The sequence below is a fragment of the Polyodon spathula genome, chromosome 12 (assembly GCF_017654505.1).
Source record: "Polyodon spathula isolate WHYD16114869_AA chromosome 12, ASM1765450v1, whole genome shotgun sequence".
Lineage (NCBI taxonomy): Eukaryota > Metazoa > Chordata > Actinopteri > Acipenseriformes > Polyodontidae > Polyodon > Polyodon spathula.
In genome coordinates this window covers 5,191,870-5,215,598 of record NC_054545.1, presented here as the reverse complement: position 1 = coordinate 5,215,598, position 23,729 = coordinate 5,191,870, and the positions used below count along the sequence as shown (strand labels likewise).

At 37.4% G+C, this 23,729-nt stretch overlaps 3 protein-coding genes across 6 annotated transcripts in view; 1 reads left to right on the top strand and 2 right to left on the bottom strand.

Annotated features, from left to right (window-relative positions):
- LOC121324374 (dihydrolipoyllysine-residue succinyltransferase component of 2-oxoglutarate dehydrogenase complex, mitochondrial-like) overlaps positions 1-2,584 on the bottom strand; it is a 45,416-nt gene extending 42,832 nt beyond the window's left edge. The window contains exons 1-2 of one of the 3 annotated variants that reach the window (XR_005951233.1): positions 1,671-2,583; positions 460-684 (exon numbers count right to left, since the gene is read on the bottom strand). Coding sequence is in view for 2 of the 3 variants with exons in the window: in XM_041266123.1 (XP_041122057.1) it covers positions 460-684; positions 1,671-2,366 (921 nt within the window). In the remaining variant the exon portion in view is untranslated. Of the gene's footprint in view, positions 1-459; positions 685-1,670 lie in introns of all 3 variants that reach the window. The other 2 variants (XM_041266123.1, XM_041266122.1) reach the window with 2 other exon arrangements.
- Positions 2,585-4,070: 1,486 nt separating this feature from the next.
- On the bottom strand, positions 4,071-7,884 carry LOC121323953 (rRNA-processing protein FCF1 homolog). The gene is made up of 8 exons (XM_041265297.1): positions 7,807-7,884; positions 7,236-7,303; positions 6,767-6,838; positions 6,228-6,376; positions 5,956-6,028; positions 5,653-5,740; positions 4,888-4,982; positions 4,071-4,536 (listed from the first exon to the last, which is right to left on the bottom strand). Exons 1-8 carry the CDS (start codon positions 7,810-7,812, stop codon positions 4,488-4,490), a joined length of 600 nt encoding a protein of 199 aa, XP_041121231.1. The 5' UTR covers positions 7,813-7,884; the 3' UTR covers positions 4,071-4,487.
- Positions 7,885-9,225: 1,341 nt separating this feature from the next.
- Positions 9,226-22,644, top strand: LOC121324530 (apoptosis-resistant E3 ubiquitin protein ligase 1-like). 2 transcript variants are annotated; one of them, XM_041266532.1, is made up of 21 exons: positions 9,226-9,528; positions 9,845-10,013; positions 10,391-10,611; positions 10,768-10,839; positions 11,986-12,212; positions 12,389-12,626; positions 13,025-13,194; positions 13,603-13,783; positions 14,104-14,354; positions 14,970-15,047; positions 15,462-15,603; positions 15,959-16,077; positions 16,457-16,532; positions 16,679-16,788; positions 17,204-17,383; positions 17,781-17,906; positions 18,070-18,199; positions 18,833-18,891; positions 19,136-19,225; positions 19,571-19,746; positions 20,156-22,644. In XM_041266532.1, the coding sequence occupies exons 1-21, from the start codon at positions 9,381-9,383 to the stop codon at positions 20,256-20,258; spliced, it is 3,066 nt and encodes a 1,021-aa protein (XP_041122466.1). In that variant the 5' UTR covers positions 9,226-9,380; the 3' UTR covers positions 20,259-22,644. The 2 variants fall into 2 exon arrangements, with proteins under 2 accessions (XP_041122466.1, XP_041122465.1); XM_041266531.1 differs by having other exon boundaries at positions 9,228-9,528; positions 15,956-16,077.
- The last annotated feature ends 1,085 nt before the right edge of the window (positions 22,645-23,729 follow it).

The following is a 23,729-nucleotide window of genomic DNA, read 5'->3' as shown; positions in this document are numbered from 1 at the left end:
GTGTTGAGTAAAGCGCACAATTATAAAACCACGTAAAAGGAATCATTTTGCCTTTTACAACATGGATTATACTCCTTCTAGAAACCTGAACGTTATGTTTACATTCCCATGGTAGTTTTAATGTCACTCTTACCTTAACATAGGTATGCTTTTGCAAATACCTGCTGCGGTAGGTGGTTATAAATTACATTTTCAAGCTCTAATACAGCTCAAGAAACAAAACAGAAAATTTGCATTGGTTAGTCTGATAAAATTTTACATAACTTCTAGCATGGGTTTTAAATAAACCACCTTAACAAGATAATAAGAATGATTTTTACAACTAAATAAGACTCTTACAACATATACATTTCAAAATAAAGAATAAGGTTAATATGCAAATTAAAACAGAATCTGTATGCTGAATACTTACCAGCACAGCATAAAAACATGCTCTGACTGGAATCTAAATGTCCCTACCTTGGACTCCTCTGGAGGGGGCGGAGGAGGGGGCTCTTCTTTGGGAGGTGGTGGTGGGGGTTCCTTTTTTGGAGGCTCCATGGGTGGAGGTGGGGCAGGCTGCTTGTTGTCAGGGGGTTGATCTCCTCCTGGAAGCTTACTTGCTTTAGCCTTTTCATTTTTCTGCTGCTGTTTCAATTTGTGCAAACTCTGCAGGTGCTGCTTGTACCAATACTGCTGCTGTTCCTAAGAAAACAGAAACAATGTGTGTAAACCTTAGGTATTCAAGCAATACCATTATCAAGCATGCAGACTCTTAGGGAAAGCAAAATAAGCATGTTGTTTTGTTTCTAACTAGCATGTACAAGAAGTTGGATCACATAACTGTGTCATTATACCCCTATCTGCCTTGGACTTTCACAATTTAATTCCAAGCTATAAAAGTATGTCAGTGTCCCTAGCAAGGCTACAGTATACACAATTAGACCATCAGTGTTATGAAAAGGGAGAGCACCATAAGCTACATCTAAAATATTTACAAGTAACAAAGTGTGAATTATGTTCAGATAGGCATCTCTTTCCAAGACTGATACTCCCAATAACATGAGCAAAAGAAGGTTCAAACCCAGAGGTTTCAACACAATTAAATTAGCAGTTCAAGGTATATGTAAAAAACAGTAATTATGAATTGATGTACATACATGTATAGTAGATTCTGATACTCCCATTAAGTTGCCATAAATAATGTCCTTACAAAGATTAGTTCTACAAATATACATTTAATAGTGACAAAGACAGACATGCTTCCATATAGCCCCAGCCATTCTAAAGTTCACTTGGATAATCACCTATATGTTTAACTGTACTACCGCCATGGTGGACACAAACACGTTTCAAAAACGTTACATTTTTTAATTCACACGTGCATGCAACTAACTTCCAGGATCATACATGCACAAATGGGAGCTAAACATACCTGATCACTGCACAAACCCACATTAATAAAATAGACCAGATGGTCCACTTCTCACCATAATAACTCACTACTAGAAATATGCAAATAAATTAATGTGAAAGCTATATAGTACTACTTCCCTAGATGGGCAAAGCTGGGGGGAGTGGGGTGACCCTTCAAAGTTGTAAAAAATGCAAATAACGTATTCAGAGTAAAAAAAAAATAAAATAAGTCTACTGAATCTGTAATTGTTTAGTGTGGTACTACCTAGACATACCTGTAATGTCATTTTAGAAAAATCAGGAGGCTGCTCCTGCTTGTCATCACTGTTATCTTGTTGCTGAGCGCTGTCGTTGTATTTATTATTATTACTATTCTTATTCGATTGGTTTGGTGCATTGACGGGGTTTGGCTTCGGAGGTGGCTGCACTGCCGGTTTAGGATCCACTGGTCTGTGTTGCTGTTGCTGCTGCTGTGATTGCGATGGTGCTGGTGCTGGCAGCGGTGGTGGAGGTTGTTGGTGCTGTTGATGCTGCGGCTGCTGTTGTACTAGACAGTGGTGCATTTGATGCTGTGGTTGTTGCTGCTGTTGGTATGAGGGCCCAGAAGAAACAACATCAGCAACACCTGGACCGGGGGGAGGGGGCCCAGCGCTACCTCCCTGCCAGGCATCGGGAGAGCATCCACCAATGCCATAAGGACTGCTATTGTGATGCAGCACGGACTGCAGCTGCTTCTGGTGGAGCTGCTGTAGTTGTTGCATTTGCTGTAGATGCTGTTCCCTCAGACTCTGGAAATTGCCTTGAGACGGAGCCGCCCCCCCGGTAAAGCTCCCACCAGGCGGCCCGTATCCCCCATAACCTCCTCCGACCGGTGCTGTCCCTCTAACAGCATGAGGATTGGCGCCATAGTTCTGCGGAACCGGAGGGGGATGCTGGGCACTGCCGCCATACTTCCCCCAAGTGGGGTACATACTTAGTCGTTGTAGGCCTCAGCACAGTCAAACAAAGCCGGCCCAATTTGTAAATGATTTTAAAAACGGTAACCACCCGCTTAGGAGAGCGCAATCAGCCCCCTCTTCCCCGGAGCCAGTTATTATTATCAATAATAAGAAAATCGACTGCCTTCCTCTGTATGTGTCCCTCCAGCTCTCTTCATTACCACAAGTGGGAACCGCAGCGTGCACGGAAACGTAATGGCGTTGAGCACGAACGCACACGCTCTCACATGACGTCACTCACAAAAAAACTATTTATTAAAAAAAAGGGTAAGGTAGGTAATATTTATGCATATAAATACGTTACCTTTTTCTTTTTGATTTTGCACATATTGGTACACAGCAGTTTTACTTTTTCAAATAAAAATAAAACGTTATTTATAATTCTAACAAAAACATAAAACTGATCTTAAATAAGAAAACGTTATTATTAACCAAAAAGACAACCATGAATATTGCAATACGTAAATATATAGACCTACTATAATAAAAAAAAAAAAAAAAAAAAAAAAAAAAAAAAAAAAAAAAAACCTTTGAAAACACATTTTAACTTAATTGATAATGGACAATGAGAGTAAAGGATAGCTTAGGTTTGAAAAAGGTTAAATAATATCTTACTTAGAAAAGCTTAAAATCCACGCGTGTCCCTCGTTCCTTTAATATTTTGCTGTTGTGCAGACGCGTATATGTATGTAAAAAAAATATATCGTAAATTTATTGTAAGGTGTAACGGAGCAATTAAATACCCCACTCTTCTTCTCTCTGCTACTCATAGCAAAAAACAAAACAGCAATCAGCTGGTTTTCAAATCCGCTGAATTTGTACATTCATATTTAGGTAATTTGTGTCCTAAAAGAAATAGATTCTCAAAATAAGTTAAGTGTGTTGCTTTAAACAAAATCTTATAGATTATAAAACAGCCGAATTTTCATCCGCCATTGATTAAATTATGGGCCCAATATTACGTGATAACAAAAGTGGAGTGGCATAACAAAATAGACTCCTTGTACATAGAGAGGGACATGGCATGATAAAGACTCCTTGTACATAGAGAGGGACATGGCATGATAAAGACTCCTAGTACATAAAGAGGGACATGGCATGATAAAGACTCCTTGTACATAGAGAGGGACATGACATGATAAAGACTCCTTGTACATAGAGAGGGACATGGCATGATAAAGACTCCTTGTACATAGAGAGGGACATGGCATGATAAAGACTCCTAGTACATAGAGAGGGACATGGCATGATAAAGACTCCTTGTACATAGAGAGGGACATGGCATGATAAAGACTCCTTGTGTATAGAGAGGGATATGGCATGATAAAGACTCCTTGTGTATAGAGAGGGACATGGCAGAATTCCTGGCCCATTACCATACTCATACCCAGACTGGTAAAAATAAAATCATTATTGGTACATCTCAACTAGTGCCCCCTTGCCCTGGGAATGCGCATACATATAGCACATTTAACCCTACTTACCTGTAGCACAGTATTTATTCCTAAATCTGTATTCAAACAGTTGTCTCTGACAGCATCTGTAACCCTGCTGGCAGTCTATCTATATTTTATTAACATTACCCAAAGCCCTTTATCTCGGGATACAGTGTCAGACATCATCTGGATTCCTATAATGCTGTTTTTCAACAAAGCAGTTGAGTCAAGGAATGTTGGAAATAGTTCTTACTTTCTTTATTTCAAACAGAAACCCTTTGTTATTACAAAACATGTTTTAATACAATTTTAATGCAATGCTAAACACTACTGTAAATGTCCAAAAGCAGGTGATCACTGGTTCCGCAGATAATGTAAAGTAACTTTCAAGACAAGGTAGTCGCAAAGTAGCAACTTATATGACTTTTCACTCTAAATATTCAAGACTTCAGCAAGATTCCAGCAAAGCTTAAGACACACATTGCTGGCAATGTGGACACAAAGCGAGTCCTAAATGATGTTCTTTCTTCGTACTGTAAATACCATACATAAAGTTCTGTCTAGAAGATAGAAGATAATTCTGCCATTCTTCACCTTATTCTGGGGGAAAGCGTGATAAAGATTTTGGCTGTGGTGAAAAATCAACCTGCAATGTCAGTTAGAATCTTGGAGCACCGTAATCATCTGGCATTCTTTCAATATTATACCTGAGAATAAAAAGAAAGGTTGGTCTGAATTATGTTGTATTTTTATACCTGTTGTTTCTCAATTTATTTATTTATTTATTTAATCTGAATCAAGTATCTCACTAAATGTTTACAATTTATAGAGTTAAAAAACAGGGGGGGGGGGGGGGGGGAATCACTTTACATACACATACTGCACAAAAAAATTTCACAAAAAATAAATTAACATATTTAACGTTGGATCCATAGGATTTGAAAATAGGAATACAAATGTATTAAATGACTGTAAAAGCTTCCGTTTGGTTTTCCTGAACCTGCCTGTAAAGTTCTAGAACACATTCTACTCCAATGTAAGAGCTAACGAGTTCTCACCTGTGGTTAGAGATGTACATAATAGGGACGCCTGGGATTTTGCGAATTCTTCTTTTTAAATCTCTGTCCACCGTGGCTATGATGTAACACTTGTGCTATGAGAAAAAAAAAAAAATCCCTTTTGTAAACTAAGATTTAATCTTAGTAACTCCACTCATGCTCATCGACATAAGAGGATTGTTGTTACTTTAACAAAAGGTACATTTTGTATTTTATATCACTAGCTCATAATGTTGAACTATTTCCAAAAAGCAGACAAGGCTATGTGGAGCAACGGTCTAAATCTATAGCCTTTCATCCAGTCAAGTTTTTTTTTTCTTTATACCCCAAACAGAAGTCCACATTCAAGCCTCAAGCTCTGTACACTATGGCATAATCATTAGTGTATACTCTGGACCAGGCAGTAACAGAATATAAAAGGGTTATCCTGAACCAAGGTATGCCACAGCCATTAGTCTCTCATGTTCTATTAGCGGTATACAAACATCGCCAGAAATTAGAACACAATAATGGAAAGAATTCTTGACAGGCAATGCATCAATTGTTCAATACCACTTGCGGAAGAACAAAGGCCTCAGATTGTAGCCCAGCAATAACAGTGCTGCACTTTGGGGGCATTAGTCGTACGTTGCCTGTTGTAATCGAGCTCTAATGGCAGTTCAAAGTGATATCTGAAATCACTTAACCACCTGGAACGTCAACACATATTGACATATAATTCTGAAACAATCAGGGGAAAGAAGAAAAAAATAAATACCAGTGTACCTGTGTGACCCTTTGGACTAAGCAGTCGTCAGCATACGTCCCTTTGTGCGTGCACGGCAAGCGCTCAAACCGTGGATCTTTGGCTATCCTGTGTAGTTGCAATGTTGGAAAGAAAGCTTCATTAAAGATCTTAGAACTTTAAAAGCTCATAATTTAACCACCCACCCCCCCCCCCCCCCCCCCCCCCCCCCCAAAAAAAAAAACCCAAAAAACTCTAGCCAGTGTCAGCATCCCTGAACTGACACCAGCAGACTGGGATGTGGCCAGTACATCAAAAAAATCACACACGATCACATATTGTACCTGAGTGCAACTCTGTATTTCTTTCCCAGTTTCTCAATCTCAGCCATTACACAGTCTGTGATACATGGAATGCCTAAATAAAAAATAAAATAAAGTAAGAGAGATAAGTGGTTGAAAAAGGCCAAATACAACTCCCAACAAATTACTATTAGCACTGACAATGAGGGGCCATCGACACGCTTGGCATACAGTACTTATACATGTATGGCTTATAGGAAAGAGATAATCATCAATATTCTGGACAAAAATATTGAATTAAAACAAACACTTACATTTAGCATACAGACAGTCCATCATGGATTGCACAATATCGAGTTTTGCTTTAATGGAAAAGTTGATGAAGTTAGTATCAACCAGGATGTGGTAAGGGGGCCCCAGCTGCGTGTTATACTGGAAGAAGAGGCAGGAGGGGTACTTGGTACTGCAGAGGTAAACACAGCGGTATCCATTTCATTACTTTAGAAATTAAACCATCCTCACTTCAGTAACCTGACTTCAGAATCATTTTTGGTTGAACATTTTATTTTCAATGGGCTTTTCACCTTTCCCATGTTGGTCTGCTGGAATTAGGAGTCCTTGATGGCATTAATTACCCTCTGTAATCCACATGTCTTGCAGTTGCTGGGTGTCACATAATAATCCGGTTAATGATTTATGTTAATTTCTTTCACTGCTTTTAAGAGCGGGGCGGGGGGGCGGGGGGCTTAAGGCTTTTCATAGTGTGAACCAACAGAGTGGAGAGTTGCTCCATTGTGTTGCACCTTCAGAGACTTTCTCAAGTGAAGAAACATGGTGCCTATTGTATACTCACACTTCTCTTTCTTTTATTGCAGAAGTGTCTTCCTTTATTTTCTTTCGGGTTTTGGCTCTGTCCTTTTCATTTCTAAAAGAATGGGAATAGACTTTATACAGTAGAGCCTGGCAGGCAAAGGATAAAATAGTACATGAAATTGGCATGAAAAGTGGTTCACCACCTGATATAAATAGTGTGTAGAGAATAGAATATCACCATGCAAACCTGAAGAAAAGTATGCAAACCTACAGAATGTTCTCATTAACACACAGTAGAAGACCTCACTGTTTAGTACCCGCACTGATACATTCATGTGGATAGAAAGAACACGAAGAAACAGATCAGATTTCTACAGGACCAACATAGTGGTAGAGCTTAGGTCTCTGATATTGACATGTACCACACAAGATATACCTTATAAATAGCAACAAGGGCTGATTAAATCTGTTCAGGTAATTCTCACTCCGACAAAGACAATCAGACTTACATTCTCTGATCCCTCAGGCTAATCATCCGCTTCATCGTAGCATATTTCTTCGTTTTCTTTTGTTTTCCCTAAAATAAAAATGCAAGACACAGCTTTATAACAGCTGGTTTTACAATTACAGAAACGGGCAGACTTTACTACTGTATCTGTAGTGTATGATTTTATTAATCAAATTTCTTGTTAGCAACTGTTCACTAAAACAACACTAATATCTCAAAAACCGTTAACGATATTTCAAATACACTTTACAACCAACAAACATAAGATTTTATAAACCAATCAACTCGTGGTGTTTCGCTTTTATCCATTCTAGTTACATCTAAATAAAACAATGACTTTATCACATTCAAGCACGGTAATATTGCCAAATCAGAGAACAACTTGTGACTGGGTACTGTGTTTGCAGCCTCTTTGCTACAGGTTAGACAGTAAGTAAAGTGGCAACTATTTAGTACAGATACATATACACACACACACACGAAACGTCTAGTAGACTTTAATAACGTATTTCTAACTAATCCAAACTAAACTACTACACAGGGTGTAGTATTTACATTACATGAATATTTACCATCATATCAGATTTCTGCGCTCTCTACACAAGCTATTCGCCCTCGTGTTGCTACCCTGGTGTGGAACGTCATCAAGCCTCGACCGGCGAACACTCTCAGTCATCAATCCCCGCCCTGTATCCCTACGTGCGCTGCGGCTCTTCCGGTGCTTGCCTGGTAAATTATGTGAAGGTAGGGGTGAAGTGTTCGGGTGAAATTTACATTAAATAACCTAACACTTGTATATTATAAGATATGAAACTGACAGGAGTGAAAGAGAGTGCTGCCTCAATTTAATATATATAGAGAGAGAGAGTCAGGATTTGTTAAGCCAAGTGGCAGCGTGTTTGTCCACAAATTATGGAAGTGAGTGTTAAAGGGTTTGTGTTTGCACGGCTGTTTAGCTTTCATATAACAAAAGGGCAATAGCAAAGTGCTGTGCTGCACCACTAGTACGAGACTAAAAGTCAACTGAGCAGATTTAGTCACGTCACTAGTGAGGGCTGTATAAGTCACCCGTGTCCTTCAATACTGGAGCGTATTGTTGCAGTCCGGTCGATTTATTTAACATCAGGTTAACTACAAAACTAGACAAACAAGTGCACACACGCATCGCTGTAGGTACAAGAGTAACCACTGGCAACTCGGGTATGTACACGATTGATGAAGCGCGTTTTGTCCAGTCTTATCACAGCCTGGATCGCACATTATCTACAGTTTCTTTTTTTCTCTCTTTTGTAACCTTTAAATATGCAAATGCAATGTCTATATGTCTATACAAATCTGAAAAAGGCAACCTTCGAGGATAATATCATTTGTTGTTAAATGTTGGTATGTAGTTATTTGAGTAACTAATTTGTGAATCTGACTAGCGTAATATAAGAAACGTTTTCAGTAGTTTCTGTGTTCTTCCTAGAACAGGGTCATTGAGTCCTAACATGTAAATGACTGCAGACAGCTGACTGCAAGCAACAGGAACACTTGAAAACCACACGGCATTAGAAACACGTAAGACATTTAAAAGCGCAACTGTATTAACCGTACCAATTAAACATGTATTGTTTGTGTTCATAAGTATTAAAAAGATAGAAAGTGGAGACATTTGTTGAAAAGATACAGCACATTTAAATCACCAAGCATTCGTGTTGTATGTAAATGTTGCTGTTGGAGAATTAGTTTTGGGTACGTGTCCGACTCAATGTTGAAGGTTAATCCAGCCTTCTTGCTTGTTAACATGCATGGCTCACGGTGTTTAGTTTATGCGAGCCAGGCAGTAAAGTTTCTTTTTTTTATACATATATTTTAGGGATACATTCCTGGAGAAACCTGTTTGGATGAGTGATTAAACGATCCATTGCTGCTGTTTTGAGAGATTACGTGTGGTTTTGTGACATTATTGGAGTATATATATATATATATATATATATATATATATATATATATATATATATATATATATATATATATATATATTTCTTGCATCAAATTAAATCAATTTGATAGTCATAGTAACATTGCAAATTTAGGATCCAATGTTCTGTCACAAAGTCATTTAAACCAAGAAAAACTCAACGTCAACATTTAAGATGGTCTGATGGACCGACTCTTCCTGCTCACTTTTGGCCTGTGCTCTGTTGTGTGGGTTCTTTTCTGGGAAGTCAAGTGGAAGAAAGCAAAAGAAAATCTGATCGAAGAATGGCTCCATGGCAACAGACTTTCCGAATACAGACACCTCTTTGAAGGTCAGAGCAAAACGTTTGCAGTTTGCCTATTATTACATCATTTAGTGTGTGGGGAGGGGGAGGGGGTATACACACTGTACTTTTCAGTACTGTACCAGCCAGATGTTTGAGTGACCAACAAAAAACAGAAGTTGAAGCATATATCTTATACCTGTGCAGCTGCACACATTATGGGATCTGCTTGTGAACTGAATTTAGATAGCTTTCTAATTATCCTAAATTGTAACTGTTTATGTATTTATTTTATGAAATACTGTATTGACCGTTGATCTCCAACATGACCCAAATAGAACCCTCATCATGTTTATTGGTGCAGATATCCAGTCCTTGGAAGAGCTGACTTTATGTGTCTTGTCCCGTTTGGAGGAAGCTCTGCATAAGACCCAGCATTGGCAGGAAATTGAGGATGCACAAAGCCAGCTAGTCCATGACTTTGCTTTTCAGGAGTGGCTCTTCTCTCAAGGTCTTGAGCACTATTACCACATGTGAGTTTGGTTGCATAGTAAACTGATCTACTTCTATCACCTGCTGTTATTCGTGGATATTTTAAGTCCTTTTATGAAAGTTTTTTGTGTAAGTGGATTTTTTAAGTTGACAAATTCAAGTAAAAACTGTATATCAAAACAAGTTATGTGATGTTTTGATATTCATTCAGTTTCAGACTTGTGCTTCACATGACAGTTCAAATGTTCAGTATGCTGTAAATTTAGGATGAATGTGGGTTTGGCAAGCTCATGGTCCCATCGGTCCCAAGCGTTAAAGTTCTACCATACAAAACGATTATAAAATGGGCAGTCGATACAAATGTATCTGCAAGCTTTTCCCACTAAATGTTTACCCAGTGTGTCATTTTATTTTAAAGATTAAAAGCCTTGGGGTGCAGCAGCCTGGATGATTTAGCCCAGTTTGATAGCCAGCTACAGTTATCACTGGCTGCCTGGGGGTACTATTACGAAGATTATATCAAACTGACGACCGGCGTGCAGGTCCTGCAAGCTGCGAGGGGACACCACGATCAAGACTACGAGACTAGGCTGGTCCACAGCTTGGCTCAAAGACGAATGAATGAAAAGTGGTCTATAGGTAAGCGCACCAAGGTTTAAAAAAAAAAAAAAAAAAAAAAAAAAAAAGAAATGATTTATACTTATAGGTAAAGATCTACATTCCATATTAATCTTGGTTTAACAGAGGGTATTTACAAGTGCTTTTATGTTACAATCTTGTTTTATTTTATTTTAGCTGGAGCACTGATTTTTGGCTGTACTGTTGCACTGTGCTTTCTCATAAGGGACCTCATGTTTTACGTGATTGGTGAGCTGACAAGCATTTCAGATACAATTCTTCGCTAACCAGCTTTTATAGCAGTTTTTATGTCTCTGATATATATATATATATATATATATATATATATATATATATATATATATATATATATATATATATATATATATATACTAAAACTAACATTTATTTTATAATTGTATTCCTTCAAGTTTAAGACAGCCCAAATTTCCCGCCCTCAATTTGAACAAAATACAGCCTCAAATAAGGCAATTTGCGTCTGCCTGCTCGCACACAGAGCATTACAGTTCTGTGCTGCTTCTCATTTCCAGTTGTGATTGCTCACACCTATTTTTCTCCCAATTTGCGAACTGTGGTATTGCTTGGCATGTCGAAAAATATGGGGGTCTAATCAGCATTTCCGATCTGTCCAAGCTGGTAATGTTTGATGGAAATGCTGAAATTGTAAAAACTTTTCTTCGAATTCCTCAGGAAGCTAATGACACTTCTTTGAAAATGGCTGCCTGTATGTCATGGATGATTCGAGATCGGGCAGTATCGTTTTGATTCGTCTTTTCTCGGCAGTAAGTCACGTTGTTGCTTGTGTATTCAGGCAGTGACGTCTTTGTTAGTCTTTTCTCGGCAGGCAGTCACGTTGCTGTTTGTGAACGTGGGTAGTCTTTTGTTGGCGATATTAATACACACATTACTATACTGTACTTGAATTCGAGACGCAGTCTATTTTTGAGCAGAAAAAAATTGTTTAAAAAGGGCGTCTTAAATTTGAAGGAATACAGTGTATATTTATGTTGGGCAGCAGTGTTAAAATTGTATTGTCTTGTCGCAGTCATCCAGCAACGGGTGCAAAATATCTAAACCTAAAACTATTGAAACCATGTAGAAGTGATTAGAAGCTGAATGTAAGTTGCAGTTAATGGCAGATTCACCAGCCTTTTCCTGTAGTTAAGGAAAGAGAACACTGATCCACGCAGAAAAGCAAAGTCTGTTTTTTAAAGCTAGATGTGTTCTTTCCTTCTACAGCTATAAAAGTCATCTTGAGTTACTTTTAAAAATTCAGAATTGTTTCATGTTTCTTTCTTCATCCATAACTAAATAAGAATGCATCATTCTAAGAATTAATAATTGTTCTAATAACAATGTCTGTTTACTACGCAGGTGGAATTACAGTTTCTATTATAGCGTTTGTCTTCACAATTAAGTTTCTGTGTGAACTTGCGGCTAGAGTCGTCAGCTTTCTTCAGAATGAAGACCGTGGCCGAAGAGGAGATCACACCATCTACGACTACGTTCGTGGCAATTACCTTGATCCGAGGTCGTGCAAGGTGACATGGGACTGGAAGGATCCACAAGAAGTGGGACACACTATGACCTTCAGAGTTTACGTATGCTACTTAATATATTATGAGAAGGAACAGCATATAATGCATCAGTATTTATATACCAGTGACCGGTTTAAGAAAATGTACTTTATTGCTTTCATATTTTACTTTTCAAACTACTGTTTTAACACCTTTTTTTGTAGTGTTTAGTTTGTTGTTTTTGTTCTTGTTTTCTACAGCTGTTCTATAAAAATGGGCAGCCATTTCCAGCAAACCGGCCCGTGGGTTTGCGAGTCCAAATCTCCCATGTAGAGTTGGCTCTGGATATTCCTGTGACTCAAGAAGTGCTTCAGGAACCCAGTTTGAATGTGGTTAAGGTCGTCTTCACAGTACGAAAAGCAGGCCGCTACGAAATAACTGTCAAGCTAAGGGGGCTGAATGTGGCTTATAGTCCTTATTACAAAATATTTCAGCCAGGTATGTATTTTTTTTTTCCTACCTGTTTTATTTATTTTTTTAAACGTGGTGTTGATATTCTGAAAAAAGCACACAGTTGTATTTTATCTGTACAATGTAAAGTAAAACGAAAACAGTGACTGTCATTGTTATAACACTAATGACAATCCAAAGATGTTTGTGATTATGGCTCTATCCTAATACACAGAAATTCGATCATCAAAAGTCTTGGACTTGCCAGCATTTTTCTAAAATAGAAAATGGTGTTTACACCATCAGGTTCGAGATTTTAAACTTTTGCAGTTGTCAGTGTTTTCCTGTGGCATGTATTGCTTTTGAGGCAGAGAGGAATGCTGCTTTTTCATAGTACAGTGTAATTGGTTCAATACATTTAATTTCTTCAACCCCCCCCATTTCAGGTACAGTCGTTCCATCAAAAACTAAGATTGCATACCATTTTTCCACATTGGTTTTGACAATTGCACAGCAGCATACAATGCAAATTGAACCCAGGGATGAGTATGGCAATCCCACCAGTAATTCTGTATCCCTAATTGATGAAGATAACTACAGTGTGCAAGTCCATGAGGTAAGGTAATGCTTTTAACTTTTATTTTTGTGTCCTATGAAATGGTTTCCTCTGTAACCTTCTGGTCATAAATAACTGGATCAGCCATTTATGTGAAGTAAGTGTATTTTTAGAAGTAAGAGCCTTGGTGCCTTGTCACAAGATAGTGATTGCTAATGATAGTTTGGCTGATCCAGCTTCTCTGTGGAATGCAACCAAAACTCAATAGCAGTTCCTGAACTCAAATTTAGCACCTTAGCACAGATTGAGTACTTGCAGCAAGAACCTCTCGGAATGCAAACATCATAGAAAGGTAAATGGATGCTTTGCTGCCAGAAGAATCTAATGAAACTCAAGCATAATAATAATTCCTTGACTAGACATTGAAAGAGGTATCTGCTTTCACTAATCCAGTTTGCTTCTTGCTAGCTTGGGACCCAAAATGAGGAGAACCCAGAGAATTACTATAGCAAATCAGTATCGTCCAGTAAGTTGCAGTGCCAGGTGTTGCTGAGACTGACCATCAGGAAGAAGGGCTGTTTCCATGCCTGTATCTCCTACCATAATCAACCGATCAGCAATGGAGAGTTTGACATCATTGTTCTCAATGGTGAGTAGAAAGCTTGTTTTTTTTTTTCAAGCTGGGGGGGAATCAGACTACCATCAGAATACAAGATTTTTCATTCAATTTAAGCAGAGAGAAATATATAGTTTTTCATGTGTATGTGTACTGCATGCGGCTGTAGAAGCAGCAGTCTGTTCTGCTGCCCATATTTTTGATCACTTCCCATAATTTTACCCTTAGGTTGTGTGATGGATGAATTACATTTTTCTTTTTTCCCTCTAAGAATTTGTTGTTTAGATATCCTTTCAGATGGTGGCACATTTGAATGCTCTGAGACGTTAATATTTATTCCCCATCTTTCACAGAGAATGAAAAGAACACTGTAGAAAAGAGTGTCTCTACACCGGGAATGAGTATTTACTTTGAGGCCTACCTTTACAGCACAGGGAATTATTCTAACTCTACGTGGCAGTTATTCCCCTCTGCACTGCTGGTCTCACAGCGGCGCCCATCAACTGCCAACGAGGAAGAGGACGAGGAGTGGGACTCCCCTTCTGAGGGAACACTGGACAAAGTGAAGAAACCAAAAAAGGTGTTTTGTTACATATCACCAAAGGTTAGTTTATTTCACTGGAAGATGAATGCACATCAGACGATGAACTGCACTCCTGGTAACAGTCTGAAAATTTAAAGGGAAGCCCCAAATATTTAATAGCAATAATACAAATATTGATACCAAAAAATAAGATATACTGAAATAAATCAGGAACAGGGGTAATTAAACAAAGAACATCTTTTTGTCTGTTTGTTTCTGTGTCAGACTGTCCCTCTGTCTAAATGAGATGGGAACCAAGTGAGCAGTCAACATTTATTGTAGCATCAGTCTGTCAACACATATGCCAAAATAAACTTGAAAAAGCAGGTTTACTTACATGTTAACATGTTAAAACTGAAAACAAGAACAATAACAAATAGTGTTTTAATTTTATATGTACAATATATTGAACTACTAATAGAGGGAGTCTCGTAAATGGACTGTTTCTCATAAAGCTTTTATTCTGAAATGCAACCTTTTTTGTCTGAGCACATTATTAGAAATTGTGTTAGCGTGGTTCCAAACTCAAGTTTAAGTAAACGTGATTTATTTCTATATTTCTTTTCCCTGTAAAATGTTCTTGCTAATAATACATCTGCAAGTCCTATTAAGTAAACCGTTATCATTTGTTTTAAGCAACTCTCCGTGAAGGAATTTTACCTGAAAATTATTCCATGGCGACTTTTTACCTTCAGAGTATGTCCAGGAACGAAGGTAGGTTTATTAATTCAGCAATGTTTATCTTAGAGCATATCTGTTTCTGCCACAGAGAGAACCTTTTGCTCAACTGAAAAAATTATACCAAGTATGACTTAGAAAAAATTCTCCTACGTGGAGAAAAAAAAAAAAGGTATTATTTATTTATTTATTTAATTTTTATTTCTCCTAATGTGTAAACTTGTAAACATAATCTTAAATGCATAATCGCAACATGTTCAGCTCCTTAAAAAGTAAAATAATTTATTAGACTGAGAGAATAATTGGTCCCCAGTTTGCTTCTCTTTATATGCTTGTGCAAAGTGCTACAAAGGCAGCTTATATCAGCAATGGGCCTGTCATTATTTGCTTTACGTTATTAGAAGTGTTGAGTAACCCCTTATGAAGTGGTTCGTTTTTTGGTGCTTTTAGTTTTCATACCACGGCCCTGATCCCATTCACAAACACCTGACTCTGGTGGTGGACGATGGGATGCAGCCACCAGTAGAGCTCGGCTGCAAAGACAGAAACATCATGGCTGCAACATTCATAAGGTTTCTGCACAAAAACATAGGTGAGTTTGCAGCATTGCACCCTTATACAGAGCTGTGAGTGCAAAGACAGTATCTGTAAAGGTTTTTTTTTTTCATTTGAGCATGAAAAAATAGAGCCTAATTTATAGCTCCATTAAGAAGGCAGAGCAAACATTTTCAAAAGTTGATTCAGCTGGAGGAGTTGTTCTTATTTGCAATCATCTCTTGGGAGCAAATTAACAAAGTTTCCATAGCCAAGTGTTATTTAATTTGACTTGATGGTTTTGCAGAGTCTGGATTTGAATAGCAGGACTCGTTAATCACTGGATAACTTAATTTTACACACGTGCTGCCTCACAAATCATAGTGCAGTGTACCTTTGTTATATACCAGGAGGCTCGGAAACTTTCCAGGACAAGGTGAACTTCTTTCAGAGAGAACTCCGGCAGTTGCATTCAAAAAGACCTCGCAACAAGACATGCTTGAAGATCAGTCGACATTCTCTCCTTGATTCAGTGAGTTTAAAACTTTTCAAAAATGAATATCTAGGATTCTTCTTCCATATACTGTATTATAAAACACTGGTTATGACAGATAATAAGCTGTCTTTCTGTCTTTGTCTTGCTATCCATATGTTTACATACAGTGAATGCAGGTCATAGTAGTTTTATTTATTTCTTTTTTTAATTACTTAAAGCTCTCATTTTATATTTACAGATGTGACAATGTATGTTACCAACACATGTATTTTCTTGGTAAAAAGCTGTACTTTTCGATAACTATAATGTTAAACAGAAGAAAACAAATTTATCTCACTGTTAAAGAGCTGCTGCTATTGGTTTTTAAATGTTTTTTTTTTTTTAAATGGATTAAATTGATCTTACTCTTTCCTAGTCTCTGAAAGTGACACGAAACTTCTCAGTGTCGGACTGGAGCAAGATCTTTGAAGTTGTTTTCCAAGATGAAGAAGGTAGGCCTTTCAAAAAAAGAAAGCGTAGTCTCTTATTTACACTCCAGTAGAACCAATGACAATTGTTAGGCATACTTTCCTCCTTTGCCATTTAATTTGCAAGAAAAATACCTGGCATTGTTACTCTATGATATTTGTGTTTTCAGCGCTTGACTGGGGTGGGCCCAGAAGAGAGTGGTTTGAGCTGGTCTGCAAATCACTTTTCGACACATCCAATGAGCTGTTCACACGCTTCAGTGATAACAACCAGGGCTTGGTAGAGTACTTCTGATTTATAATGTTCTTTATACAAATACAGAATGCTGGGTCTTATAGTGTCCAATGAGTTCCTTTCCAAACATTTTGGAAATGATCCACAAAAAATACATTTAGATCATTGTCTTCTTCATCGTAAAGTTTAAATACTAACTGTGTTACTGTTAGTGGTTTCCTTGACTACATTCATGTAAGGCACAGACATTTTCTGCTAGAAATAAAACAATTGCAACAGTATAAAACTTGCAAGAAATAGTTGCAAGGCAGACCCGTTGAATTATTGTGCTGAGTAGATTCTTTCTAGTTTTATATCATCAATTTATTTTGCTTTTGCTGTCATTTAAAATTAGGGCACTAAATTTGTCGAAACCGTACGAAATGCCAAATAAATCATTCTTGTTTTCCTGTTGCTGCAGGTCCACCCGAATGCAGACCGTCCCCCTCATCTCAGACTGAAGGTGTACGAGTTTGCTGGGAAAGTGGTTGGAAAGTGCTTGTACGAGTCAGCCATGGGTGGGTCATACAAACAGCTGGTACGAGCGAGGTTTTCACGTTCCTTCCTGGCTCAGATCATAGGCCTACGGATGACCTACAAGGTAGGGAGGCAAATTCAGAGACTGGGGCAACTTTTGTCTAATGGGTCAGTAAAATGTTGTGTTTTTTTTGGTTTTGTTTTTTACTGAATGGACTGTTAGTGCTATGTTAAATAATTCAGCCTTTTTTTTTTTTTTTTTTTTTTTTTTAAGCAGACACTGTTTTGTGTGTCACACTTACGTTTTATAGAACTACAATTGTGTTAACTTGGTTACAAAGTTCATTACCACAAGTTTATTGAGAGTATCACAATTTGAGTATGTAAAGGAGAAACTCCTTTGTCTGTCCATATGCCACACAGGGATTTTTTAAAATGTATGTAATATATTTTTTCATTATACAAAGCTTTAATTTTGTGAAAGGAAAATGTCAGTGTGATGTTTCTATTTCCCGTTGCAGTACTTTGAAACAGATGATCAGGAATTCTACAAAACCAAAGTTTGCTTCATTCTCAATAACGATGTCAGTGAAATGGACCTTGTCTTTGCTGAGGAGAAATACAACAAATCAGGGCAACTGGAGAAGGTAAGACATCAAACAGGTGAGGTGCAGGGCATGTGGCATTGCTGCAGGCAAGAAGATATTAGAACTACTGTATAATACAAGCTTCTTCGTGATCAGTGTTAAAGTCAATATGAACGTGTGCGTGTGTGTTTAGTTATTGGTGTGCTGTCTTACAAACTTCTAGGTGGTGGAGCTAATATCTGGTGGTGCTCAGATCCCAGTTACCAATGAGAACAAGATGTTCTACCTGAACCTCCTAGCACAGTACAGGCTGGCCAACCAGGTCAGAGAGGAGGTGGAACACTTCCTAAAGGGTGAGACTTGAATTTGTGTTGCGTCTCTGTTGGCCTTTAACACAAGCGCACACAATTGTAACCTTTACTACTAGGTTAAAGGACCAAATACATTTTCTTGATTTTAATTTGAGAATGTTTTGGTTCTTCACTAGTTTTTAAGTGTTAAATCAGTGTGTGCAAATATTTCAAAAGCAGCACTACACATGAACATCTAAATCAGGGTATCATTGTAGTAGGGCACATGGTCTGGTTGCAGCAGCAAGACCACTACACCATGAAGCAAAGAGCAAAAAGGTGTTTCACAGAAGACATGGCTACTGATAATATTGCAAGAGCTTATACTAGGAAAGAACATTTCTTTTTAAAACCCTTGGTTAGCCCTTGTTGTAGAGCATCCCAGTGCGTAACTGTGGGGGCAATGCTGTACTTATTAACCAAAATAATGTGTTTAATGACTTCTAGAAAAAAGAACAGTGGAATTCACTTTTGATTGCACAGATATTTACCAATATACGTTTCATATTGTGTTTTTGAAGTGTGCCTTTAAAAACATGTTATATATAGGTTATGCACATCAACAGTTATTAGACATGTTCAGTCTGTTAAGAAGTATAACTAATATTCTAATTTTTGTTTTATTTATTTTTTTAGGTTTGAATGAATTGGTTCCTGAAAACCTCTTGGCCATATTCGATGAAAATGAGTTAGAGGTATGTTCCATGAAGTCCATGGCAATTATTTACACATGTGTTAAACATGATACCCATACCTTTGCTATATGCAGGCCACCATACATTTCATCTGTAAGATCTTTAGTAATCCGAAAAGAAACTACAGTTCAACTTGATACTCGGGGTTACTTAAGCAGGCCAGTGTTTCTTGTGCACTGTTGCGTAGAAGACAGGATTATCATCCTATTTTATTTGGCTTGCCTGGTGACCCTTGTTTTTTCAGCTGCTGATGTGTGGCACAGGAGATATCAATGCCTTGGATTTTAAAGCCCATTCTGTGATTGTGGGAGGATCTTGGCACTTCAAAGAGAAGGTAGATGTGCTGGGTTCTGCACACTTCCCAAATTATTTTCTTTGCAGAAATAGAAACATTCCTAGAATTACAGAAAAGAGAGTTTCATTCATTAAACCTTCACGCTCTCTGACTTATGATGATGGTGATATATAACAGGTAGGCTTTAAGTTTCAAGAATGCTGTTTCCAGGGCACAGTATTTGTCATTTTCCTTCCCGTAACATTTAAAGTGGAAGGTGAGCCCATTATGCTGTAATGTTGTACCAGCTCTTGAGAAATGTGATTTTTGATATTGAGACCCCCCTTATTTATTTAGGTTTCTAAGTTAAAATTTTTGGTAATTTTTTTTTCTCCCCCCCCATAGGTAATGAAGTGGTTTTGGGCTGTAGTGTCGAGTTTTACCCAGGAAGAACTAGCTCGTTTACTGCAGTTCACAACCGGCTCTTCGCAGCTTCCTCCCGGAGGCTTTGCCGTGCTGTGCCCTTCTTTCCAGATCATAGCTGCACCCACACACAGCACACTGCCAACTGCACACACCTGGTGAGCTTACCAATTGCTGAAAACACATTCTCTAAATTGTAGGGTCACTTCTGAGTCTTGGGCAGTTCATTTTATATCATAAAAATAGCTCAGTGTTTTCATTTTTTCATGTGTGTCTTTTTTACAATGACTCCACTTTCTCATTTCATATAGGCAAGTACTTATTACTACAGAGTTCAGAATGGTGACCAATTAATGACTGCTGTCTTCCATTATACTGTAACCCTTGGGATTGAATATAGAAAAGTTTTTCTTAAAGTTTGGTGTAGATAGACAGATGTGAATACAACACATTGTATTCTTGTTCAGTGAGGGTCAGAGACTTTGTGATATGTGTGAAATACAATTATTTTGAAGGATGTTTACTTCCAAGGCACTTGTAAAACAAATATTATTTTTTATTCCACAGTTTTAACCAGCTGTGCCTCCCTACCTATGACTCCTATGAGGAGCTGCACAAAATGCTGAAGCTGGCCATCAGTGAGGGAAGTGAAGGGTTTGGAATGCTATGACCCTCCTGTTATCTAACACCTTGCTGAAGGTATTGCACATGAAGAATTAGGGGGATGCCCACAAGTACTGTAGACATTGGAATCAGAAGCTGACAGCAGGGCTGCTTTCCTTTTTTACCAAGAATTACAACTTCTGCAGTAAGGGCGCTATCCCCAAAATCTCAGTCTACTGGGATCCTGTCCCTAAAACTCTGTACAGCTCTATAGGTGCTTTTGTAGTGGGAGTGTGTACAGGCACAATATGTCCTGAAGTCCTCTTGCTGACATCAAGATGTGAAGTATTAGTATGGTACAATAACGTTTTATTCCACATGCTAAAAATACATAGTGTAGGTAATGTATTATAGTGCTGTCTCTAGGGATGAGTGAGAAAGGGAATAACCCTATTCCAGCTCAAATAAATTACATTTTTATCATAACCATTTGGAGCAGCTTGAAGCAGAGCTGTGCAAAATGATTATCTAAAATTAGCATTGACCCACCTGATTATTGGTGCTGCTGCCACCATGTGCCTCTTAGCAGTTTTAATTAAACTACTATAGAGAACAATTAAGCTTATAACCTTGCTGTAGTGTCAAACAGCAACAGATTCCAGTGATCTGTATGGGGTGGGAGCATCTATCATGCAGAGCTGTTTATATTCCCTGAACTCACTGGCGTTTGGTGGCTGTAGAATTGAGGAAGGGCGGGGCTGATATGTACAGTACACAAATACGGTAAAGAGCCTTCAGTGAAAAGGTATACTAATCTCACCTATTCAGAGAAGTCTAATTAGGTTTGTAACAATGAGATTTAAGGGAGTTCGCAATCATTTTCATGTGTGGCAGAGAAGAAGGTTGTTGGGTTTTATATGTTTTTATACTCCTTCAGTAAAACAATTGGTATACTTATTTTTTTTGTTCTATTTTCAAAACAGGTACAATGTTTCACAATATTATTGTTATTTCAATTTTATTTTTCTGTGTTGGCTGGATTCCAAACCAAAACAATATGCTATACAGTAGTACTTTGTAAAATATCATTAAATAAATACATACGTAATATAAATATTGATTTAAAAACTGATGAGTTGTCAAAGTCTTGGAAGTAGAGATAATCTTCTTATTTATTATTAGAAATCAAATTCTCATGTTCTAAATAGAAAGCATGCATTTCTGCATTAATGCATGTCGGTGTACCAAGGTCTGCTCCAATTTCAGGTCTTTGTTGCTAAACTGTAAAGGATTTGCCTTTTTTGTTGTTTCTTTAATAAAATGATTTTTTTGGTTGTTGTTGAAAGAACGCTATTTAAAGGTGTGTTTGCTTAAAGAATCAATTAAGTTGTTAGATTAGAACAGACACGAGTGTATGTGTCTGTATTTTATATATATATACACAAGCTCATTTTCCTCCAAAAATATGGTTTATAATTACATTTTCAGTTGATTTCTATGCATTTATTTTTGTCTAGATTAAAATGTGAAGTACTGTAATTCTATAACACATTTACAGTAGCTTGCTAAGTATGTAAAAAAAAAATGATTACAGTATATTTTATTAAGCATAGTTAGTCGTAAATTGTCAATACAAAAAACATCAAACCTTTAGCATTAAACATTAAGCATTGAAAGCTTGTTTCTATCGTTAATACTCTACAGTATGTATATGCTACTGCATCGTTAACTCACACCTCTCTGTGATCTGTTTCTAGTTAAAACTGATTGATCTGGTAATTAGCATAATTAGCTGTGCTAAGAAACTGCATTCATTCTGCTGGGACCTGGGAACCAATAGCTTTGAAACAGCTGCTGTCTGACCAATGAATCATTTTGTAATCTTCATAAAGCTCCTCCTCTTAATTCTACTATTTTCTTAATTCTAATCTATTACAATACTGATTGAACCCTGATAACTGTACTTAAACAATTCACTTAATATCTTTTCAACATGGAATAGTGAGATGTGAGTTATATTTGGTGGTAGTTGGCTTTTTTATTATAATGATGCCTTTAGATAAAGTCTCTAAACATAGAGAATGGAAATATCAAGCAGATAAATGAATCTCTGGTTAAGTGGTGTCTGTATCACTCTGTTAATGAGGTTTGTAAGAAATCATGTGGTCTAAGATAACGCATAGAAGATACTAACTAGTCAATCACATGCTGCAACACAAACAATGCACTCTTCTGCTGTGTAATATTCCTCTATCTGTATTTACAAGTTCATTGGGGTTTTTTAGCAGATATACATATTGTGAATTACACACATGCCTATGCCTGGAACTTGTGGTGAAATAACGTTTTTTATTATGAACAATTATTATTTCAGCCATCAAAATGTTTGAATTTTAAACAATTTAAAATATTTTGCAGCTACAGCTGCTACTGGGTTGATGAAATAAATAAACTTAAAATACTTTTTATTCTTTGTCTTTGTTTTATATGATTCTTTTTTTATATCAAACCGAGTCTGTCACACTGAATCAACACATAATTACCTTATAATAACTGGTGATTTATCAGTTGCTATTTCTCGTAATAACTGTCCGGTTATTGCGGGAAACACGTGCTAATTAACACTAGCAGCAGAGCACAACCCCAGCGTGAGCTGTCAAACTGAAAGGAATTCCACAGCAAGCAACTTCAGAACTCTGGCAGGAAATAAAATGCTCACCAGAGATTATAAAAAAATGACTCATTCAAATGTTTTACCAACATAATATTAATAATGCATTGTAATTGTCTGCTTTGAGCAGACAAGACGGAGATACTTTAAGAGTAATTTAAAAGCATCTGCGTCATTTCAGCATCTATTTAAAAGTAATAGCTCAATAAATCATTTTTAAAATAATTAGGCTTCTGACAGCTCCAGGTGGTAAAGGTTATAGCTGAAAGTAAGTAGTATCATCCATGTGAGAGTCTATATTAGCATTGTAACAGTAATACTAATATAGCACTTTTGTTAAACAAAAAGTTAGATCAATCATATATTTGAATTGATTAGGCATTTTTAAAATGACTGAAGCAGTATATAGATTTATAACAAAACACAGTCAAACAGGCAGACCACCCTAACCGTTGTCACCCTGGACAATAATATTTTTCAAGAGCAGAACATGAACCATTTCTGATGTAGTTATTAACGATCTTTATGTAATTTAATTCATTCGTAGTATCTACAGGTAACAGGGTACAGAACTATGCAGGTATTCACATCAGATCTGCTTTTTATTAGTCATTACCAGAGAGATTTCAGTATATCCCTCGCACAGTAATATTGTCAAAACATATTCTGACAGCAGTTTCTGTATAGCCAGCCGCGTCCCTGAAGCTGAAGGTTTGGCTAACCTCTGTGCCTTGTGATAACTGCAAATAATAAACATGTGCAGAAAGATCGTGGACCTGGCAGTGGGCTCTGTCTGAGAACGGCAGATAAAGATCAGATTAAATTTTTTCACCTCGGGGAGCATTTTAATTATTAATCCGGTACGGA

Bases quoted from the DNA above. Each gene is read 5' to 3' on its own strand.
- LOC121323953 (XM_041265297.1), bottom strand. The intron at 6,377-6,766 runs GTGAGTATACAA...TTACCTCTGCAG, and splicing joins GCAATAAAAGAAAGAGAAGT to TACCAAGTACCCCTCCTGCC. The intron at 4,537-4,887 runs GTGAGAACTCGT...TTTTATTCTCAG, and splicing joins ATGTACATCTCTAACCACAG to GTATAATATTGAAAGAATGC.
- LOC121324530 (XM_041266531.1), top strand. From the start codon at position 9,381: ATGGACCGACTCTTCCTGCTCACTTTTGGCCTGTGCTCTGTTGTGTGG. The intron at 12,213-12,388 runs GTATGCTACTTA...TGTTTTCTACAG, and splicing joins CTATGACCTTCAGAGTTTAC to CTGTTCTATAAAAATGGGCA. The intron at 16,533-16,678 runs GTAGGCCTTTCA...TTGTGTTTTCAG, and splicing joins TGTTTTCCAAGATGAAGAAG to CGCTTGACTGGGGTGGGCCC.